This window comes from Octopus sinensis, linkage group LG3 (assembly GCF_006345805.1).
Source record: "Octopus sinensis linkage group LG3, ASM634580v1, whole genome shotgun sequence".
Taxonomy (NCBI): Eukaryota; Metazoa; Mollusca; class Cephalopoda; order Octopoda; family Octopodidae; genus Octopus; species Octopus sinensis.
This window is the reverse complement of record NC_042999.1, coordinates 144,291,612-144,310,047: the sequence shown is the minus strand read 5'-3', so window position 1 is coordinate 144,310,047 and position 18,436 is coordinate 144,291,612. Positions and strand designations below refer to the sequence as shown.

General features: G+C 39.1%; 1 protein-coding gene across 5 annotated transcripts in view; it reads left to right on the top strand.

Annotated features, from left to right (window-relative positions):
• LOC115209693 (BMP-2-inducible protein kinase) overlaps positions 1-18,436 on the top strand; it is a 157,668-nt gene that overhangs the window by 113,714 nt on the left and 25,518 nt on the right. For all 5 annotated transcript variants that reach the window (XM_029778177.2, XM_036501452.1, XM_029778179.2 and 2 more), the window contains one exon: positions 39-128. In XM_029778177.2, coding sequence (XP_029634037.1) covers positions 39-128 — 90 coding nt within the window. The remainder of the gene's footprint in view (positions 1-38; positions 129-18,436) is intronic.

Sequence of the window (18,436 nt, the reverse complement as noted above, 5' to 3'; positions counted from 1 at the left end):
TAACGAGCTTTCAACTAGTGAACCATTTCATTCTGTAGGTATATCAAATGTGAAAAGCAGAGAAGATTTGGTAATGTCAGGGTCTGATTCATCGGATCCTTTTTCAAATGCTCCATTCAAAAAACCAGGTAAGCTATTTTTTTTAGATATAAGTATTTTTAGACATGTAACCATTATTTTTTCAGTTGTTTAAAAAAAATTTTTTTCTATATAGAATTTTGTGACAAATACTAATGAATTATAACATATAGTATGTGACAACTTTATTTTTTCATTTTAGTTTTTTAATATATATTTATGTAGATTAATTTTTGTTAATTTAGATACACATTGTAGCATATATATATATATATATATATATATATATATATATATATATATATATATGGCAAATGAAAGACAGAAGATGGAATATACGAGAATCTATTATTAATCACAGCAATTGTTTCGACACATCTAACATCGATCCCTCATAGGTGGGACACTCAGCAACTGGTTCAGGAACGCCCATTTACATCTGTGATTTTATTTTGATCTTCTATGTAAATGAAGACATTTCCTCCGTCTGGCTGCTTTTCTTTCTACAAAACAAGAAGTTACATTGCTGAACTGTTATTTTAATGAGTTGTGTCTATTTATCACCCAGTGAGATACATCTGCACTGCTGGAAGCTCCTGAACTAGTTGTTGAGTGTCCCACCTATGTAGGATTGATGCTAGATGTGTTGAAACAATTGTCGTGATTAATAATAAATTTTCATATCTTCCATCTTTCATTTGCCATATACATAATGGTCACTTTCACAGTGACCATGCTTTACCAGTAAGCTACCAGGTTTAAACCATTCATTTTATTATCCGATATATATATATATATAGACAGACAGATAGATAGATAGATAGATAAAATAAATGTGTGTGTGTTTGTGGTCACCATTTCTGGTTCTGTGTACACCTTGCTCTCAGCATATGTATGATAGAAACAATATATACAAATATATATATATATATATATATATATATATATATCTTGTAAGTATGAATGTAAAAGCATTAATTGTAAGTCTTAAAATTTTAAATGACAAAGCATGAACCTACTAATCAGTAATGTTTTGTCTTCTTTCTTGTCAGCAAAATCAGTGCTGTGTTGTGTGCATTTGCATGAGACCTTGTGCACATGCATAAACACACACACACACACGTTTCTCTCTCCTTCACATACTGTATAATTTAAATCAAAGTTTAGCTTATTTATGATATACATTTATTGTATAGCTGCTTTCTTCTTATTTTAATTACAGCCATTTTACACTAAATGCGTTGTTTGTTGAAACTAATCAAATTAGTTATTAGAAATGACTACTATTGTTGCTGGTTGAACATTTTTGTACAATGTTATATTCAATTTTATCTTGATATCCATGTGGATTTCTTTGCTTTCTATCTCTTTCTATCTCTTGTTATAGTTAAATAGTGATTTATGCTGATGTGTACATGGACTCTAACTCCTACACAATCCTTTCTTATTTACTGATTTCTTTTAACAAGACCAAATTCTGTTTCTGCTGACCTATTTTGTCTCATGATAACTAAAAACTAACACATCTATCATTAACATGTACTACTACTACTTAGATGGGTAAATACTTAGAGTGGAATGGAGAAACTTTGGTTACTATTACAGTCATATTTTTAAGAAAACCACTGAAATTGTTATCTGAAGTAAAGTACCTTCTATCCACAGACCATGGCAGTTTGTTACTTCTTTGTGGAACTGGTTTAAGGTTAAGTGATTTGAGCCATTTGAACTAATGTACTGTGGAAATAAGGAAGATATGGTGTAAGTTAATGATTTCAGACACACATATGGCAAAAGCCAGGTGTATAATATAACAACTGATTTCTTTAAATTATCTCTATTTTTGCTGTTTAAGTTAGTAAGAGCATATATATTGAATAAAATTTGAACTAAACAACTTCTAGGAAAGTAGGATTTAATGATATTCCAATATAGAAATGTTACAGTGCTTTTGTTATGTATAGTAAAAGTTAGGCAAAGTTTTAAAAAATGTTGAACAATGTCCAATTATATGCCAGTGTGAATATACTCTGTACAAATCTATGATTTTTTTTCCTGACCTGATTTAAGATTGGTTTATTTTGTTCCTTAAATGATTGTGCATTTTGTTTTAAATAATGTTACATATAGATCCATATTTGCTTTTTTCAATTTTTACTCATTGTACAGAACAGTTATATTTATCTAACTTACAAGTCATTGTAGTATTCATCAAAAGTTCATAAATATGATTTATATTAAATAATGCATTTTAATATATAATATTCTGTACCTATTTTATTTTCTCATTTTACAACACAGGCTATGGACTGTGAGCATTTCAAATAGATTTTTTTTCTCTCCTATTACGGTCAGATTTCTTATTTGTTTCATCAGTATGCTGAGAAGTTAGATAGCATCATTGAAATGTTTGGATCATGTTGCATGGGACTAACAAGATTCCAGATATGCAGCAATTTGTATCTTTCATTTGCCCAAATCCAAAATGCTTTGTATTTGGAAGCGTATCAACATCACCCCTCCAATTTTTTCTCCTTACTTCTTTATAATTATTTAGGATTCTGTACCAGCATCTGCTTGTAACAATATACCCATCTTAGAAAAATCCCTATCAAGTATTCACCCAATTAGTCTAGATCATAAGTCATATTAACAATTTAACAATCAGTTGTTGCAACTTGCAAAAGCATGAAGACCTGTGATGAAACTCCTGCAAAATTGGTCCTACCTTTTACTTTGTCATTACAATGCATGAAACAAGAATTTCATTTATATTTAAGGTGATTGAAGAAATTCAGTATTGAACACATTTTGTAAAAGTGTTTCATATAACATTAACCCATAAGATACATTTTTTAATTAACACATATTTGTATGTATGCATATGCATTGGTATGTGTATGTATTATTTACACACACACACACATACACACACACACTCACCACACACACTGTATAATGTGTTTGTATATATGTATATAAAAATAATCTTTTAGTGTTTTGTTTTCCATGTTGTCATGGGTGGGTTGGTTGGTTTGATCGGATTTGGCGAATCCCAATGACCACATTGAGCTCTGATGTCAGCTCTGATGGCATAGTTTCTATGGTTGGATACCCTTTCTAAAACACCAACCACTTTAGAGTGTGTTGTGACTGCTTTTTTTTGTGTGCCACCAATATTACGAAAAAAGAACTGGTAAAAGAAAATAGACTAAGTGGGTGAAGGGAGTATTTGAAGGGGATGGGAAGTGGTTTTATACCAAGTGTTCAAAGGTTGATGTATGATAGAGGGACAAGTACAGGTGTCTTCCTATAGAGGAAATACATTGCTACTCTGTATTAAATAAGGGTGATCGAAAGTAGTTGGAGAGAAGGTAGAGATGGTGGTGACAAAATGTCAGAGCATCTCAAGATACAAGATGTTTATAAGAGATGTTACTGGCTGTGGGTCAGAGGGGAATGGGGATAGTTTTGTAAGAGTATGAGAGGAGAGTAATAAATGGTTTGAGGTGAATGAACAAGTGGGGATGTAGTTGATGGAAAATACCTGTATGGAGAGAGGGTAAGCTGAGAGTGATACAAGTGGCTCAGGAAGTAGAATAGATCAAAAAGTAGGGAAATGATGTACAAGTCATTGGTTTTATGAGGAGGGAGATGTAGAGGTACATGCAAGTAGCTATGGTTGGGGGGGGGCATGATGGCAGTATGAGTGTATGTTGAGAATGATAGCAGGTTTGAGAGGTGTTAGGTTAGAGTATGGCAGAGGGAAGAGTGTGGTGGCTGAAGGCACAGAAAGGTGATTGGTGGAAATAGTATGGAAAGGGATGATAATAGGAATGAGAAATGGAAGGTGGATGGAGATAACTGTAAAGCAGCCAATTAGTGCTGTAGAAGAAAAAGTGATGGGTGTTAGGGGATGAAATGTGGAGAGTGCTTGGTGGGGCTGTAAGGGTGAAGGGACAGGACTCTGCATTTTCAAGCATGACCAAGGTGGTTTTAGGACATCATTTTTGCTGTAGTGCACGGCATCTTGAAATCAGCCTTCACTACTTTGTCTCATGTCTTCCACAAGTCACAGCCACTTTTAATGACCTACACTTCATTATGCACTTGTATTCATGTGTATGTGTGTGTTATTATAAAGATATTAGTATCCTTATCTTGGTTATTAAAATCACATTATTTTGCTCCTTGTGGTCTCTGGATCTTCTTTACTTGTCATATTCAGTAACATTGTTGCTATTACAAACTGAAACTTTTATTAAATCTTGAGTAGATTGTTTGTATTAAATTTGTCCAGAAAAGAGATATTCTTCTGTTAGTTATTCTACTTGTGATGTCTCTTGCTGACTCTACTTACTTAAGTCGAAATATATATTGTTTAATTGACCCAGAGATTAATCTCATTATCTAGTTGAAGTACTACACTTATTACTTCATCAGCACTTGTATTTACTATTTTATTGTTCCACAGGACAGTTAGGTAATGAAAATTAGGAGCTCATATGTAGTTCTAATGTTCTTTCTTAATAAAAGACTCCTATCCAATGTTCATGTCTATGCCGAATCAACAGAAGAGGTTGTGAAAGCTCTGCATATGTGTTGATTCTTCCTGTTCTATGTTTTATATTGTCAGAGCTGGTGACTTCACTTTTCCCTCCACAAATGAATAGCCATGCTTGAATTTTCTGCTTCCCTATGGATGCAATGTTCCTTTAGTTTTACTTTTAAATGTGACTGGTCTCGCTTCCGTATTCATTGGTACAGCTGCATGGAATACACACAGTTCTTGTTCCTTATCTCTTTTGATGGAGGCTTCCGTTGGGAGAGTTGTCCATGAAGGCTTGGCCTACTTTTTAAATTGTCTTGACGTTTTATGTACAGCAGGTCTTTTGAATTTGTTGTATCATACCTCTAATAAAGAGTGGAAAGATAGCAATGGTTTTGACTATTCTTTTAGCTAGTTTAATCAAATAATATGAGCAAGTGACGTCACTAGAAGAATAACTAACAGGAAAATATCTCTAGTATGGACAATGAAATGTTCACAATTGACTCCTGTAGATTAAATAAGGGTTTGGTTTGAAATCTTGAGAACATTACATACAACAAGTACCTGAAGAAGGCTGGAAAGGATCAACAGACAAAAGAAATATATCAGGATGACAGAATGACAGTTAAATAATTAAAATATAGGCTAACTCTACTGGCTCCTTTAGAGATAAATCAAAATTGACGTATACAACTTTATGGAAATACACCTGATGACTAAGAACAACACAGACTACACCAATTAAGTAGAGAATTAGAGAGTAAAGTAGGTCATATATCAACAGGGATGAGGAAGCTGTATGTGCACTGTTGAGAAGATGACAATACTGTTTCTAAAAGACTACTTAAATACTCAATCTAAATGTTTTGGTCCATGCAGACATTTCTCTTAAGTTTTCTTGAAGTTCTGATATCTCATAAATCTTCCTAATTACTTATCCTACTAATTTACTACAAAGCTATTTTATTTCAGTTTATTTCATAATTTAGATTTACTTTTAATCTTTGTCCCTCTGTCTATCGTGTTTTATTATTCTTTATATTTCTAAGGACTTTATCTTTGAATTATAAATTTTTATCGACAAATTTGAATTCTATATAAGAACTTATATATTTTCACTCTATAATTTCATGTTAACTAATTCCTTTAATAGAAGTTATCTCACTTTCACTAAAATTTTATTAGATATAATCTCCTATATCACATAGCCACTATGTTAGAAAAACTGCAAAAGTCATCTCCCTTATACTTACAAGATTCTATTAGTTTTGAAAATGATGTGCATATAGTCCAATGTGTCTCATAAGAAAAATCTGTACCATTGATACTGTGTTTTGGTCGTTAAAGAACTACCCTTTTCTTGTTTACATATTAGCTCAGGATCACTAGTGAGTTCACTCTATGATTTATCTGTTATCTCATATTGATAAACATTATAATGTGTGTGTGATCATAATCATCATTGTTTTATATCTTCCATCCATGCTTATGTGGGTTGGTGAAGTCATCACTGAGTTAGCACATATTTGCAGCTAATGCTCACTTAGTTGAGTCAAGGGACTGCATCACGTATTTCATTTTTGGTTTGGTTTCTACAGCTAGATGCCCTTCTTAGCATCAACCACTTTACAGAATGCACTGGGTGCTTTTTATGTGGCAACAACATTAAAGAAATTTCATGTTCTCGATAAGAGACTAAAAGGCCCTCACAACCTCATGCTTTATATATTGTTTTTTTTGTGATGCTAGTACTATAGAGGTGGCCATGTCCCTCACTTAAGGGGATCTCACACTCCACAAATTTCAGCACCTGTTTTGTCATGCCAGGGTGGGCAAGTGTGTCTTTTCTCTTACTGTTTGCTGCCAGTCAACACAGTCCTTTATTATCTTCAATACCTCGCAGAGGCGATGACAAATGACAGATCTTTGGCAGTATGCTATGCTTGAGAGGAAGACCCATCAAGCCAAGTGAAATTGTAGTCATGGCAGATAATGGTGTCATGCAGCTGATATCTGTGCTGGTGGTATGTAAAAGCATCCATTACACTGTTGGAGTGGTTGTGTTAGGAAGGACATCCAGCTGTAGAAACCATGCCAAATCAAACTAGAGTCTGGTGCAGCCCCTCAGCTTATCAACCCTTACCAGCATGATGACCAATGTTTGATGATGATGGTGACTGTAAAGTGTAACATCTTCAGTTCTGTCTTTACCACTTTATCTGCAAGCCTTCTCCAGTCTCCCTTTACATAGCACATCTTTATACAGCTGTCTCTCCCAAACATATCATGTACCCAAAACAAACACAGTTTTCTCTCTTGCACCCTATTCTTGATTTCTCTTATATTCAGGTTTTCTCTCAGCTTATTTGTGCTTTGTTGCTCATGCATACTATTTAGCAGAGCACACTTGTTTCATTTCTTTCTAGACTTCACAGATCCTCTTTTCAGTGCCCCTGTCTCACTATCATGCAGCATCACACATTACATAAAGGCATCATACAATCTTCCCCTCACTCTGAGAGAGAAATCCTTTGTTGTTGGAAGAGATACTAGCTCCTTCAACTTTTCATTTCTTACTTTGGCTACTATGCTTTTAGAATCTCTACCCTCAGTGCTAATTTAGTTTCCTGAGTAATAGAAACTATTACTACTAGAGAACCAGCTGGGTAGTGAATGGAGTCTATTTTGCAAGTGCTCTTAGTACTTACTGTTCCTGTGCATCTGTCATCTGTGGTGCTTACTTTACCTTCTCTCTGAGCCTACTTATGGGCCTACTGTATGACCTGTGCATTCACAGTTTGCATTGGGTATATTGTATAGAATTCTTAAGTACTACTTTTCTGTATATTAAATATGACCATTTTCTATCATGACATGGAGGTTTAGAGATGCCCTTATCTCTCTTGTTGATTAGATATTTAATAGCTATCTTTTATTCCTTGGCTAGTGAGGGCAGAACTTTCTAGGTGAGGTGTGATATATCTACCATAGGTCCAGGAGAAGCTACCATTTCTGTCAGTGTTTTTGATATTCTCTTTATTGTGGTATATGGATCCATGATAACTTTCTACTAATATGGTAAGGACTTTCTCCAAGTGGGTATTGCTAAGTGATATGATGCTGCACATAAAGGTAAGGGGGACTGATCTTATACCCCTGCTTTCATCCATCCCTTTAACTTAGATTCTGTCAGTGTTCTCTACTAATAACCAACTACCAGGTCTCTCCCTGGTGATTTTTCCATTTGGTAGTTTTGCACTGACTATCAGAAGAATTACTCATTTAACCACATTGCATCACTGTCATGTTTGTTTAGATTCCAGATCCTAACCTAGGCCATTTTGGGAAACAGCTTTTATGACTTTGGTGGCATGGCTTTCCATGCTACAATGTCTTGCTTGAGGGTTCAGTGCAAACTTGTCATCGATGATGGCTCTTTGTTCCTAGAAATTTCTTATTGTAATGAAGTTTCACATTTGCTGCTTACAATTTTGTGTTTTAAGGGAATTAGCTGACCTTTTAGTGTTTCTTTTTCAACAGTTCCTATAGACATTAGATAATGTGTCACAAAGTCAAAGCTGATGGTACTTTAATTTATTATTCACTTTACATTATCTAATTTTCTAATATTATTTCTGACATGATCTCTTCTCCAGATAAATATCTGGAGGGAGGTCATCCATTTTGGTTGTCCCTTTGTAAGGATCAATCTCTGTTACGTCTATCTGTTGGTAAATGGTAAACATAACTCATTACTGTTGGACATTCAATGTTCAAAAGTTGTAGTTCTTCATCAATGCTAAATGCTGCTTAGCAGTTTGTTCAATCACAGATAACATCAAGTCAGAAGAAGATGGTTATTGACTGGAAATGTTCTTTTGAAGAGGATGAGAGATATTTTTTTGGAGTGTAAAGAGGGAAAGTGCATATAGTTTTTCCCTAATTCATTTACTAGGTATTACTAGTTGTAGATATTACCATTTTGCCTTTGTCATGGGCACAACATAACGCAAGATCTTGAAATTAGTTAGACTATAGCATTTTATTCCACTTAAGAGCCTCAACTTTAAGTACCTTATTCAACTGAATCTTGTTTATATTATATTATATTATATTATATTATATATATATATATATATATATATATATATATTATATATATATATATATATATATATGTCATCATCATCATTTAACATTCACTTTCCATGCTGGCATGGGTTGGACGGTTTGACTGAGGGCTGGCAAGCCAGATAGCTGCACCAGGCTCCAATCTGATCTGGCAGAGTTTCTACAGCTGGATGCCCTTCCTCATGTCAACCGCTCTGGAAGTGTAGTGGGTGCTTTTATGTGCCACCTGCACAAGAGCCAGTCCAGTGGCACTGGCAACGACCTCGCTCGAGTGTTGTTTTCACGTGTGAGTAAGGCGACACTGGTAATGATCATGCTCGAATGTTGCTTTATACATGCCACTGGCATGGGAGTCAGTCAGCGACCCTGGCAATGATCACGCTCGGATGGTGCTCTTAGCATTCCACTAGCACGAATGCCAGTCATGCGGTGCTGTCATTGGCCACATCACTGAATTTGATTTCGATATATATATATTACTCTTAGACAGGAATTATTGTTGGCAGTGACTTTGATTGGATGATGGCTTAGGTGGCTAAAACTTCAATGCCACTGTCAACAACATTCTTATGCAAGAATAATAAATTTGTATTCTACAAAAGAAAGAATAGAATAATCCATGAAATTAATGTAAAATTGTTTTTATAACTGAACATAAAAACAAACATTCATGCGTGTGTGTGTGTGTATATATGTATATGTACATATATGTATATGAACATATATGTACATATATGTATGTGTACATATATGTATGTGTATATATATATATGTATATAGAGGAGTCTACCTCAAAGACAAGTGGCAATGACCTCATCTTTGTGGCTGGAGACTTTAATGGGCATGTTGGGCAGGAATCGGGTATCTTCACTGGGGTACACAGTGGCCATGGTATTGGCACCCGAAACGATGAGGGAACTAGACTACTGGAATTCTGTGATGCATGTAACCTTTTAATCTGCAACACTAACTTCAGGAAGCCAGACAGCCACCTTATAACCTATCAGTCAGGGGACTCTGCTTGCCAAATAGATTTCATCCTCACCAGACAGCGGGACGCAGGGTTGCTCTTAAATACAAAGACCCTCCCGGGTGAAGAATGTACCCCTCAGCATTAAGCTAGTCATTAGTGACTTTAAGCTTGAGGCCAGAAGGATACCAAGAAGCAGACCAATCCAGAAAAGGACTTGGAAGCTAAAGAACCCTTCACATGGTCAGAGATTTAGGGACATCCTCATCAAGAAATCTGATGAGAGGGAGGAGAAGCTACAGACGTCGGACATAGAAGGTAGCTGGAAATTCCTATGGGACAGCTTGCTGAGTGCCACAGACCAAATCTGTGGATGGTGCAAAGTCCCTTCCAGACCTAGAGTTACGTGGTGGTGGAATAGTACAGTAGACAAAGCCATTAGAGCAAAGAAATAGGCCTGGAAAGCCTGGTGGGATGGGGGTAGCAGGGAACTGTACCAGGTAGCCAAAAGGGAGACTGGGTGGCAGGTATACATAGCCAAGGGCGAAGCAGAAAATAAGAAGTTTGCCAATGTTCAGCGACGTGAGGACCAAAAAACTTGAGGTATTTCAGATTGCAAGACAGTGTGTGAGAGAAAATTGTGATGTCATAGAAGAGAAATGTGTCTGCATGGATGATGGTGCACTTGCTTTCAATGTTTCTGAAAAGAAAGAGGCTTGGAGAAGCCATTATGAGAGACTGCTGAATGTGGAGAATGAATGGGAGGAGGAGAGCCTGCCAAATGTTGACCCAGTAGAGTGACCAGCTATCTGAATAGACAGCTCCCTAGTAGTTAAAGCAATTCAGGGTATGAAACCAGGAAAAGCCTCCGGCCCATCAGGAATCACTGCTGAGATGCTTAAAACATCTGGTGGTGTGGGCTATGGCCCAGTCACCCGCATTGTAAACCAGGTAATTCATAATGGAGTCATACCCAATGACTGGCGTAGCAGCACCATAGTCAACTGCTACAAGGGTAAAGGTGATACTCTAGATAGAAATAACTACAGGGGTATTAAACTGTTGGATCAGGTGTTGAAGGTCACAGAGAGGGTCATAGCCCATCTCTATAGGGAGAGAGTTTGCTTAGATGAGATGCAGTTTGGTTTTGTGCCAGGTAGAAGCACCACTGATGCCATATTCCTGGTTCGACAACTGCAGGAGAAATACCTAGCTAAAGATAAACCCATCTACATAGCTTTCGTGGACTTGGAGAGAAATGCTGGACATAAGAAGCATTGGATGTGGCGTTGCAGAGAGACGTCTGCACTGGTATGGTCATGTACTACGGAATGATGAGGAGAGATGTGTGAATAAGTGTCACTCCCAAACAGTTGAAGGAATCCGGAGTAAACCCAGGAAGACATGGGATGAGGTGGTCAAGCATGACCTTTGAACGTTCGGTTTCACAGTGGTAATGACAGAAGACCGAGACCTCTGGAGATATGCTGTGACTGCGAAGACCTGGCAAATAATGTGAGTTCATGGCTGTTTTCTGCACCAGCTTCACATAGAAGCCCCAGCCCTTCCAAAGTGCCTTGGATCGTAGGGCGACCTGCTTGAGGAGACCTATTGAGTCAAGTACGTCAGCATCAAAAAAACGACTATAGTGCTGTAGGTCATTAGCATCTTTCTGCCCCAGGGTTCAGATCCCTGAACTTTCATGACAGTTCTACTGCCCTGAAAGACTCTTGACTACCATGTCCCAGTTCGAACGCCCTTTAACAGAAGGCTGGTGACCACTTGACACAAGGGAGAATGGTTTTCCCCATCCCCAACAGGAGTCCACCAGATGAGTACCCGTACATAGTTTGGATGGCGAGGCGATGCTGTTGCCTGGGGTGTGGCCGCTGCTGTGCTTGGCAGCTACTAGGAGCCATATGTACGAGCTGAGGCTGATGTAAGGACCAAGGTAGTCAGACCACCCGCGGAGGGCGAGGCATCTGTCTTCCTACAAAGGTGCTACTCCTCCATCAGCCCCCCCCCAACACCCCATTCATGTATATATATATATATTTATTCTCTTTTCATATCTACCTATCCACCTTTGTGTATGTGTATACGTATCTTTTCATATTTATCCATTTATGTATATATATACAAATATATATTCTTTCATATCTATCTAGCCATCTATATATATATATATTGGCTCCTCGCTTTACTGTATATTATATGTTACTATTCTACCTCTTGAGATTTTATAACTAACTATTTTGCTTGTTGCAAATCAGTGACTGATGGTCAGTTGATTTACAATATATTGCTGGCAGAAGTGGATCTTACTTATCACTCTATTGCACAGGTGCACGCAGCTGATGTGAGCCAAATAGCTCGAAACTGGGCCAGTCCCGCAATCGTGTCAGCTGCTGGAGAGTAGTAAGGATTCGCTCTCCCTGCTAGCAATATATTGTATATAGAGTGTGCAGAAATTGCACCAAAAACCAGCTGGCAGAAAATCTGCTTGGGTTTAGACTTGTAGTAATATTAATCTGCCACTTTGATGTGGTTACTCTCTTTATATATATATTTTCATATCCATCCATCCATCTATATATATATATATTATATATATATATATATATATATATATCATCATCATCATTCATATTTATCCATCTACCTATGTATGTATATATGTATATGTGTGTATACATACACACACACATATATAATCACCAACTTCATCATCATCATCTAATGTCTGTTGTCTATGCTGGCATGGTTTGACCAGAGCTGGCATGCTGGGGAGCTGCACCAGACTCCAATCTAACTTGGCATGTTTTTTACGGCTGGATTCCAGAGTGTCCTGTGTGCTTTTATGTAGCACACTGCATGGGTGCGTTATTTGGCACCACAATGAGTGTTATACACCATGAAAAGTATCTGTCTTAACACTTCTGCTGCAGAGTATGGGTCTTCTTGAGTACAGCAAGGCACTATGTATCTTGCCCGAAAGTTTCAGTATCCTGAAGTTGTTCTTATGTACTTCTTCCCACATCTTGGGTTACCCACTTCCATGTGTTCTATCCACTTTGAGAGATTGGCGCTTCTTTATGGAGCTGTCAGCATCCATCTGTATCACATGACCAAACCAGCACAATTCCTCTTATGCCCAACTTCTCTCTTAGAACACTAGCACTCTATTGAACATGTATACTCACATTACATATCTAGCAGAACTGACTAGCCTCATTCCTTCTTAACTTTCATATGCCCTCTGCATTCAGGGTCTACACCTGTTTACCATGTAGCATTGTTGTCTGTATACATGCATCATACAATCTTCTTTTCATTTTGAGAGAGAAACTTTTCGGGGCCAACAGAGATAACAGCTCTCTGAATTTCCTCCGTCCTATTCTTATTTTAGCTAACACACTCTCTGTGCATTCCCTCTCACTACTAATTTGGTCCCCTAGGTAACAGAAATTATCCACTACCTCTAATGAGCTATTAGGGCATTTGAGAGAATCAATTTCGTGAGTCTCTAAAATTTTTATGGAACTTGTGCATCTTCCACTTACAAAAACTATCTTCTTTGATAACCTTTCTATTAATCCACAGCACATCTTGTGTGTCCATAGCTGACACTGGGTACATCATATGGTGTTCCTGCCTACACCTTTCTTACAAATTGAACATGATGGGGGTACGGTCCTATCAGTTTTCTTGCTTACTAGAACCTTAGTCTTTGCTAAGTTAAACATAAGGTCCTTAGAATAACTTTCGTCTTGAAACCAAAGATGATTGTTTTCCTTCTGGCACTGACTTAAGCGGCTCAAGCTGCATGCAGTAGATCACCTTTGTTATTGTTTGGTTTGGATTTAAAAGTTCAAAGTGGACTAAATCTTTCATTTCCCATCAAACAGATAACAACACATTATGTGGGTGAAAACCTTCTTTAGCCTGGGGTGCTGGTGTTTCTCCTTTCCCTACCCACTGTCTTTGGTGCTTGACATTTTTATAGAGAACCTATTTCTTGTTACCAGTCACTATTAGGTCCAAAAATGGTTCATTCATGAGACGTGACAGCAAAGAAGGGCATACAATCACTCGTTGTGCATGATTAGACTTGGAAAGTTTGTGAGGAACCCATTACCCAATTTGCTGACTTTTCTGATGGCATGCAGCTGTCAATGAATGGTTGAATGACCAGATCCAAGCTTCTCTGCTTGTTCAACAGTTACGATGGGATTTTGTTTCACCAAGGTTTGCAGGATGTCCTTGTCAAGCTCTACAGATCTTCCAGGACAAGGCTCATCTTCTAGGCTGTAGTTTCTGGCTTGGAATTTCTGTAGCCACCGTTGACATTGACTTATACTTATTGTCTGCTCTCCATATACTACATTAATATTCCCTACACTTTCTGTTGTGTTGTTGCTTTATTGAACTCATAAAGCAAAATATGCTGAATATGCTCCTTTATCACTTCCATTATAACTTTGGAAAAATATCTGTTAAAATAGAATTGCACTCTTCAAAACTTGCACTAAGAATAAAGACAAGGTAAAAATTACTACCTGCTTTTATAGCAAGTTGATGCAAGTAGTTTATCCCACCCCCTCCGACTTTTAGTTCATGCAATTGAAAAAAACGCATTATTTATGTGATAACCCAATATATGTGTGTGTGTACATGTATGTATGTATGCATATATATTTGTGTGTGTAATACTCACACATGTATCTCCTTATGACAGCACAGCTGTTTATGTCCTCATTCCAGATCTCTTTCTCTCTCTTCGGCCAAGTAACCACGTACCTCCTCTACAGCAAGATGCCTGTTTCTGTCTTTCTGTCTCACTATAACCTTTCATCATCTGACACAAGATCACCTTCTCCAGTGCCCCTCCCCCTCTCAAATGATTTTGTCTTGCAAGTTACTTGGTAACCCTGTCAGTGCAGATGCCACTTCAAAAGCATCCAGTCTACACTATAAAGTGGTTGGCATTTGGAAGGGCGTGCAGCTGTAAAAAACTTTGCCAAAACTGACCTCGCCTATGCCTGTGCCATGTAAATAACACTCAGTTCATTCTGTTGGGTGGTTGGTGTTAGGGCATCCAACTGTAAAACCTGTGCCAAAACAGACACAGTAGTCAAGTGCAGGCTTCCGCCTGGCTGGTTTCTTTCAAACCATCCCACCCGTGCCAGCATAGAAAGTGGACGTTTTAAATGATGATGATGACGACAATGATACACATGCATATGCACATATATGTATACATACACACATGCACATATATGTATACATACACACACATATGCACATATATGTATACATATATATATATATATATATATATATATATATATACATATACATACAAGGGTCAGCTGAAAAGTTCATAGGATGACCAAGATATACTCATGGAATGTGACCGAATGAGATATATTTTTCAACTGAAATAGCTTGCTGAGTGCTACAGACCAAATCTGTGGCTGGTGCAAAGTCCCTTCCAGATACTGGTGTCACACAAAATGGCACCCATGTCAGTGACACATAAACACCTTGGTGTTGCACAAATGGCACCCATGCTGGTGACACGTAAAAGCACCCATTACACTCTCAGAGTGGTTGATAGTAGGCAGGCATTCAGCTGTAGAAAACCATACCAAATGAGACTGGAGTCTGGGGTAGCCTTCAAGTGTGCCAGCCTAGTCAAACCGTTCAACCCATGCCGGCATGGACAACAGATGTTAAATAATGATAATGTATATTTGGATACACATGTACATATATATATATATATATATATATATATATATATATATATATATATATATATATATATATATATATATATATATATATGGCATTGAACATTTTGGGGATCTTTTGCTTGCTCTTGTGATGAGTAAACTCTGTCCAATCCAGAGGATGATGATGATATTGATAAAAAATTTTTTTCATTTTGCTCCATATCATTATCATCACTATTTTTGTCTTAGTCATCATATATAGTGAGAATTTACAAAAAAAACAACAACAAATAGATGTATTAGTTTAATGCTCTGGAAGTGAGAAAGCCTTTTACATTTTGAGCCTATGCTCTTTGACAGAAAGGAACACAGAAATAAACAGGGAGAGAAAATAGAAAAAGGTTCAGTGGCTAACGATCTATCATGGTGAAAGCTAGGGTCACACAGGAAAGCTAGGAAGAAGGGGAGATAATAAAGTAGTGGTGATCCCAAAATGAAGGTGCGTGGGAAGGTACTGGGAATTGGTCAGTGCTAGTATGTGCAGGGTGGTGTGTGATGTAGTGTGGTGGTGTTGGGGTGTGGGGAGGTGGGAATGGGGAAGCTAGGGTGTGGTCTAAGGGATGGAGTGGGGGCATGGGATGTATAGGGATGGTGGAGTTGGAATGTGTAGGGTGGGGTAACGAGGGGAGGGTGACGATGAAGGGAGAGGGTGGAAGGGAGTGAAGAGAGGAAGTAGGTGCCAGAGCAAGAGAGGAGAGGTGGGTGGAAGAAATAGGTGTGAGAGGAGAGAGGAGGAGAGTTAGATGAAGTGAGGAGGAGAGTTGAGCCCATGTGGTGCAAAGGAGTGAAGGGAGAAGATTAATCCCTGCTCACAGTGAAGATGGGAGTCTGGATGGCCCCTGTGCAAGGATAATCCAAACACAGACATGTAAAGAGTGACCAGCAGAGCAGAAATGGCACAAGACCGGCATGTCGTTGCCAAGTCTGATGTCTCGGAGGTATTCCGCAAACCGGTCAGCTAAGTGGCGTCCTGTTTGACTTATGTATAGAGAAGGACAGAGAGAGCAGGAGTTGCAGTAGATGACGTTGCTAGAAGTGCAGGTGAAGGAGTCAGTGATATGATAGAGTCAATGATGGGTGCATGGGCGGGAGCAGGGGGAGATTGAGTTAGGGAAGAAGCTGTCAACCTAGAGGTCTCATAGGTTGTGGGCTTGTTTGAAGGAGGGGAGATGTGCATGTGGAGGGGTCGGACTGGAGTTGCCAGAAGGCTTGGCGAATGGTGCATTTGAGAGGTAGGGTGGTGGGGTGGTGAGGGGAGATGGGTGACAGTGGGGCAGGTGTAGGGGAGAGAGCAGATGCATGGTCCACGGAATGTGCTCTGGAATGTCCATGAAATGTGAGGGGATATCCACATAGGGTGAAGTGGCGAGCCTTGAGTTGAGACTGAGTCTCAAAGTCATAGTTGTCACTGCAGAGCCTGCGTAGATGGAGGATTGGGAAAAGGGGATGAAGAGCTTGGTGTGTTTAGGGTGGGAGGAGGAGAAGTAGAAGTGAGAGTGTGAGTCTGTGTGTTTGTTGTTGATGGAGGTGGTGAGAGTGGAGTGATGAATGCTGACTGAAATGTTGAGAAAGGCAACTGAGGATGGAAAGATTTGACAAAAGAGAGGAAGGAGTCTAGATGTTCACGGGAGAGTGCGGTCACATCGATACAGTCATCAATATAACAACCGTATAGTTCAGGAGTGGGACCAGTGAAACTTGAGAATATTTTGGCTTCAACGTAGCTAATGAACAGGTTTGCATAGTTGGGGCCCATTCTTGTTCCCATTGCCACCCCCAAAATCTGCTGGTAAAATTACCCGCAAACGAGAAGCAGTTAAGTGAGAGGACAAGTTCGGCCACACGAAGGAGTGTGGATGTGTCAGGCTGGGGGTTGGGTTGAAGGTCAAGGAAATGTTGGAGTGCATGCAGCCCCTTGTGGTGAGGCATCACCGTGTATAGACTCTTGATGTCAATAGTGAAGAGAAGTTTAGATGGGCCAGGAGGGAAGGAGAAAGAGTTGAACAAAGAACATGGTTGGTGTCATGAATGTGAGAGGGGAGGGAGGACATTAGGGGGGCAAGGACATGGTCAAGATATCTGGAGATGAGTTTGGTGGGGCAGTTGCAGGCAGAGACGATGGGACGGCCAGTGTTATTAGGTTTGTGGATTTGGGGGAGGAAGTAAATCGTGGGAGTGTGAGGGGTGCAGACCATGAGGTTAGAGGCAGTGGGGAGAGACGGGAGGAAGAGATGAGGTCATGGACAGTGGAGGACATAGTCTGTTGGTAGCTGGGTATGGAGTTGAAAGGCAGAGGGCTGTAGAGGGAGGTGTCTTGAAGTTGGCGGAGAGCTTCAGCCTTGTAGAGGTCCACGTGCCACACCACCATGGCTCCATCCTTGTCGACTGGTTTTCTGATGATGTTCATGTGGCGTCGAAGACATCGAAGGGCTGAGAGTTTAGCTGGGGAGATGTTCAGATGTCAAGGACACTTGGAAAAGTCAAACCAGTCCATAGCATGCTGGCAGGCACCCACAAAAAGATTGACTGCTTGGAACTGGCCAGGAGCTGGCATCCACTGGAATAGTTGGCAGCTCAGGTTGGTGAAGCAGTCTTTCTCAATAGATGCAGATGGAGTGTCATGAAAAAGCTCACACAACCTAACGCTGTGTACAAAGCTGCAGATATCAGCATGAGTCCGAAATTCATTGCTGGATGGAGTGAGGAATATGAAGCTCAGTCCCCTACTGAGGAGGGAGCGCTCTGCCTCAGAGAGAGGAAGATCTGGAGGAATGGTAGCAACAGACTGAAGTGAAGAAGGGGTGAATGGGATAGAAGTAGGAGGGGTGGTGGGGTAGTGGAAGGCTGGGAGGGAGGGGATGAGGGGTATGTGGGTGGTGGGTTGGGAGGGACGCATGGGTTGGTGAG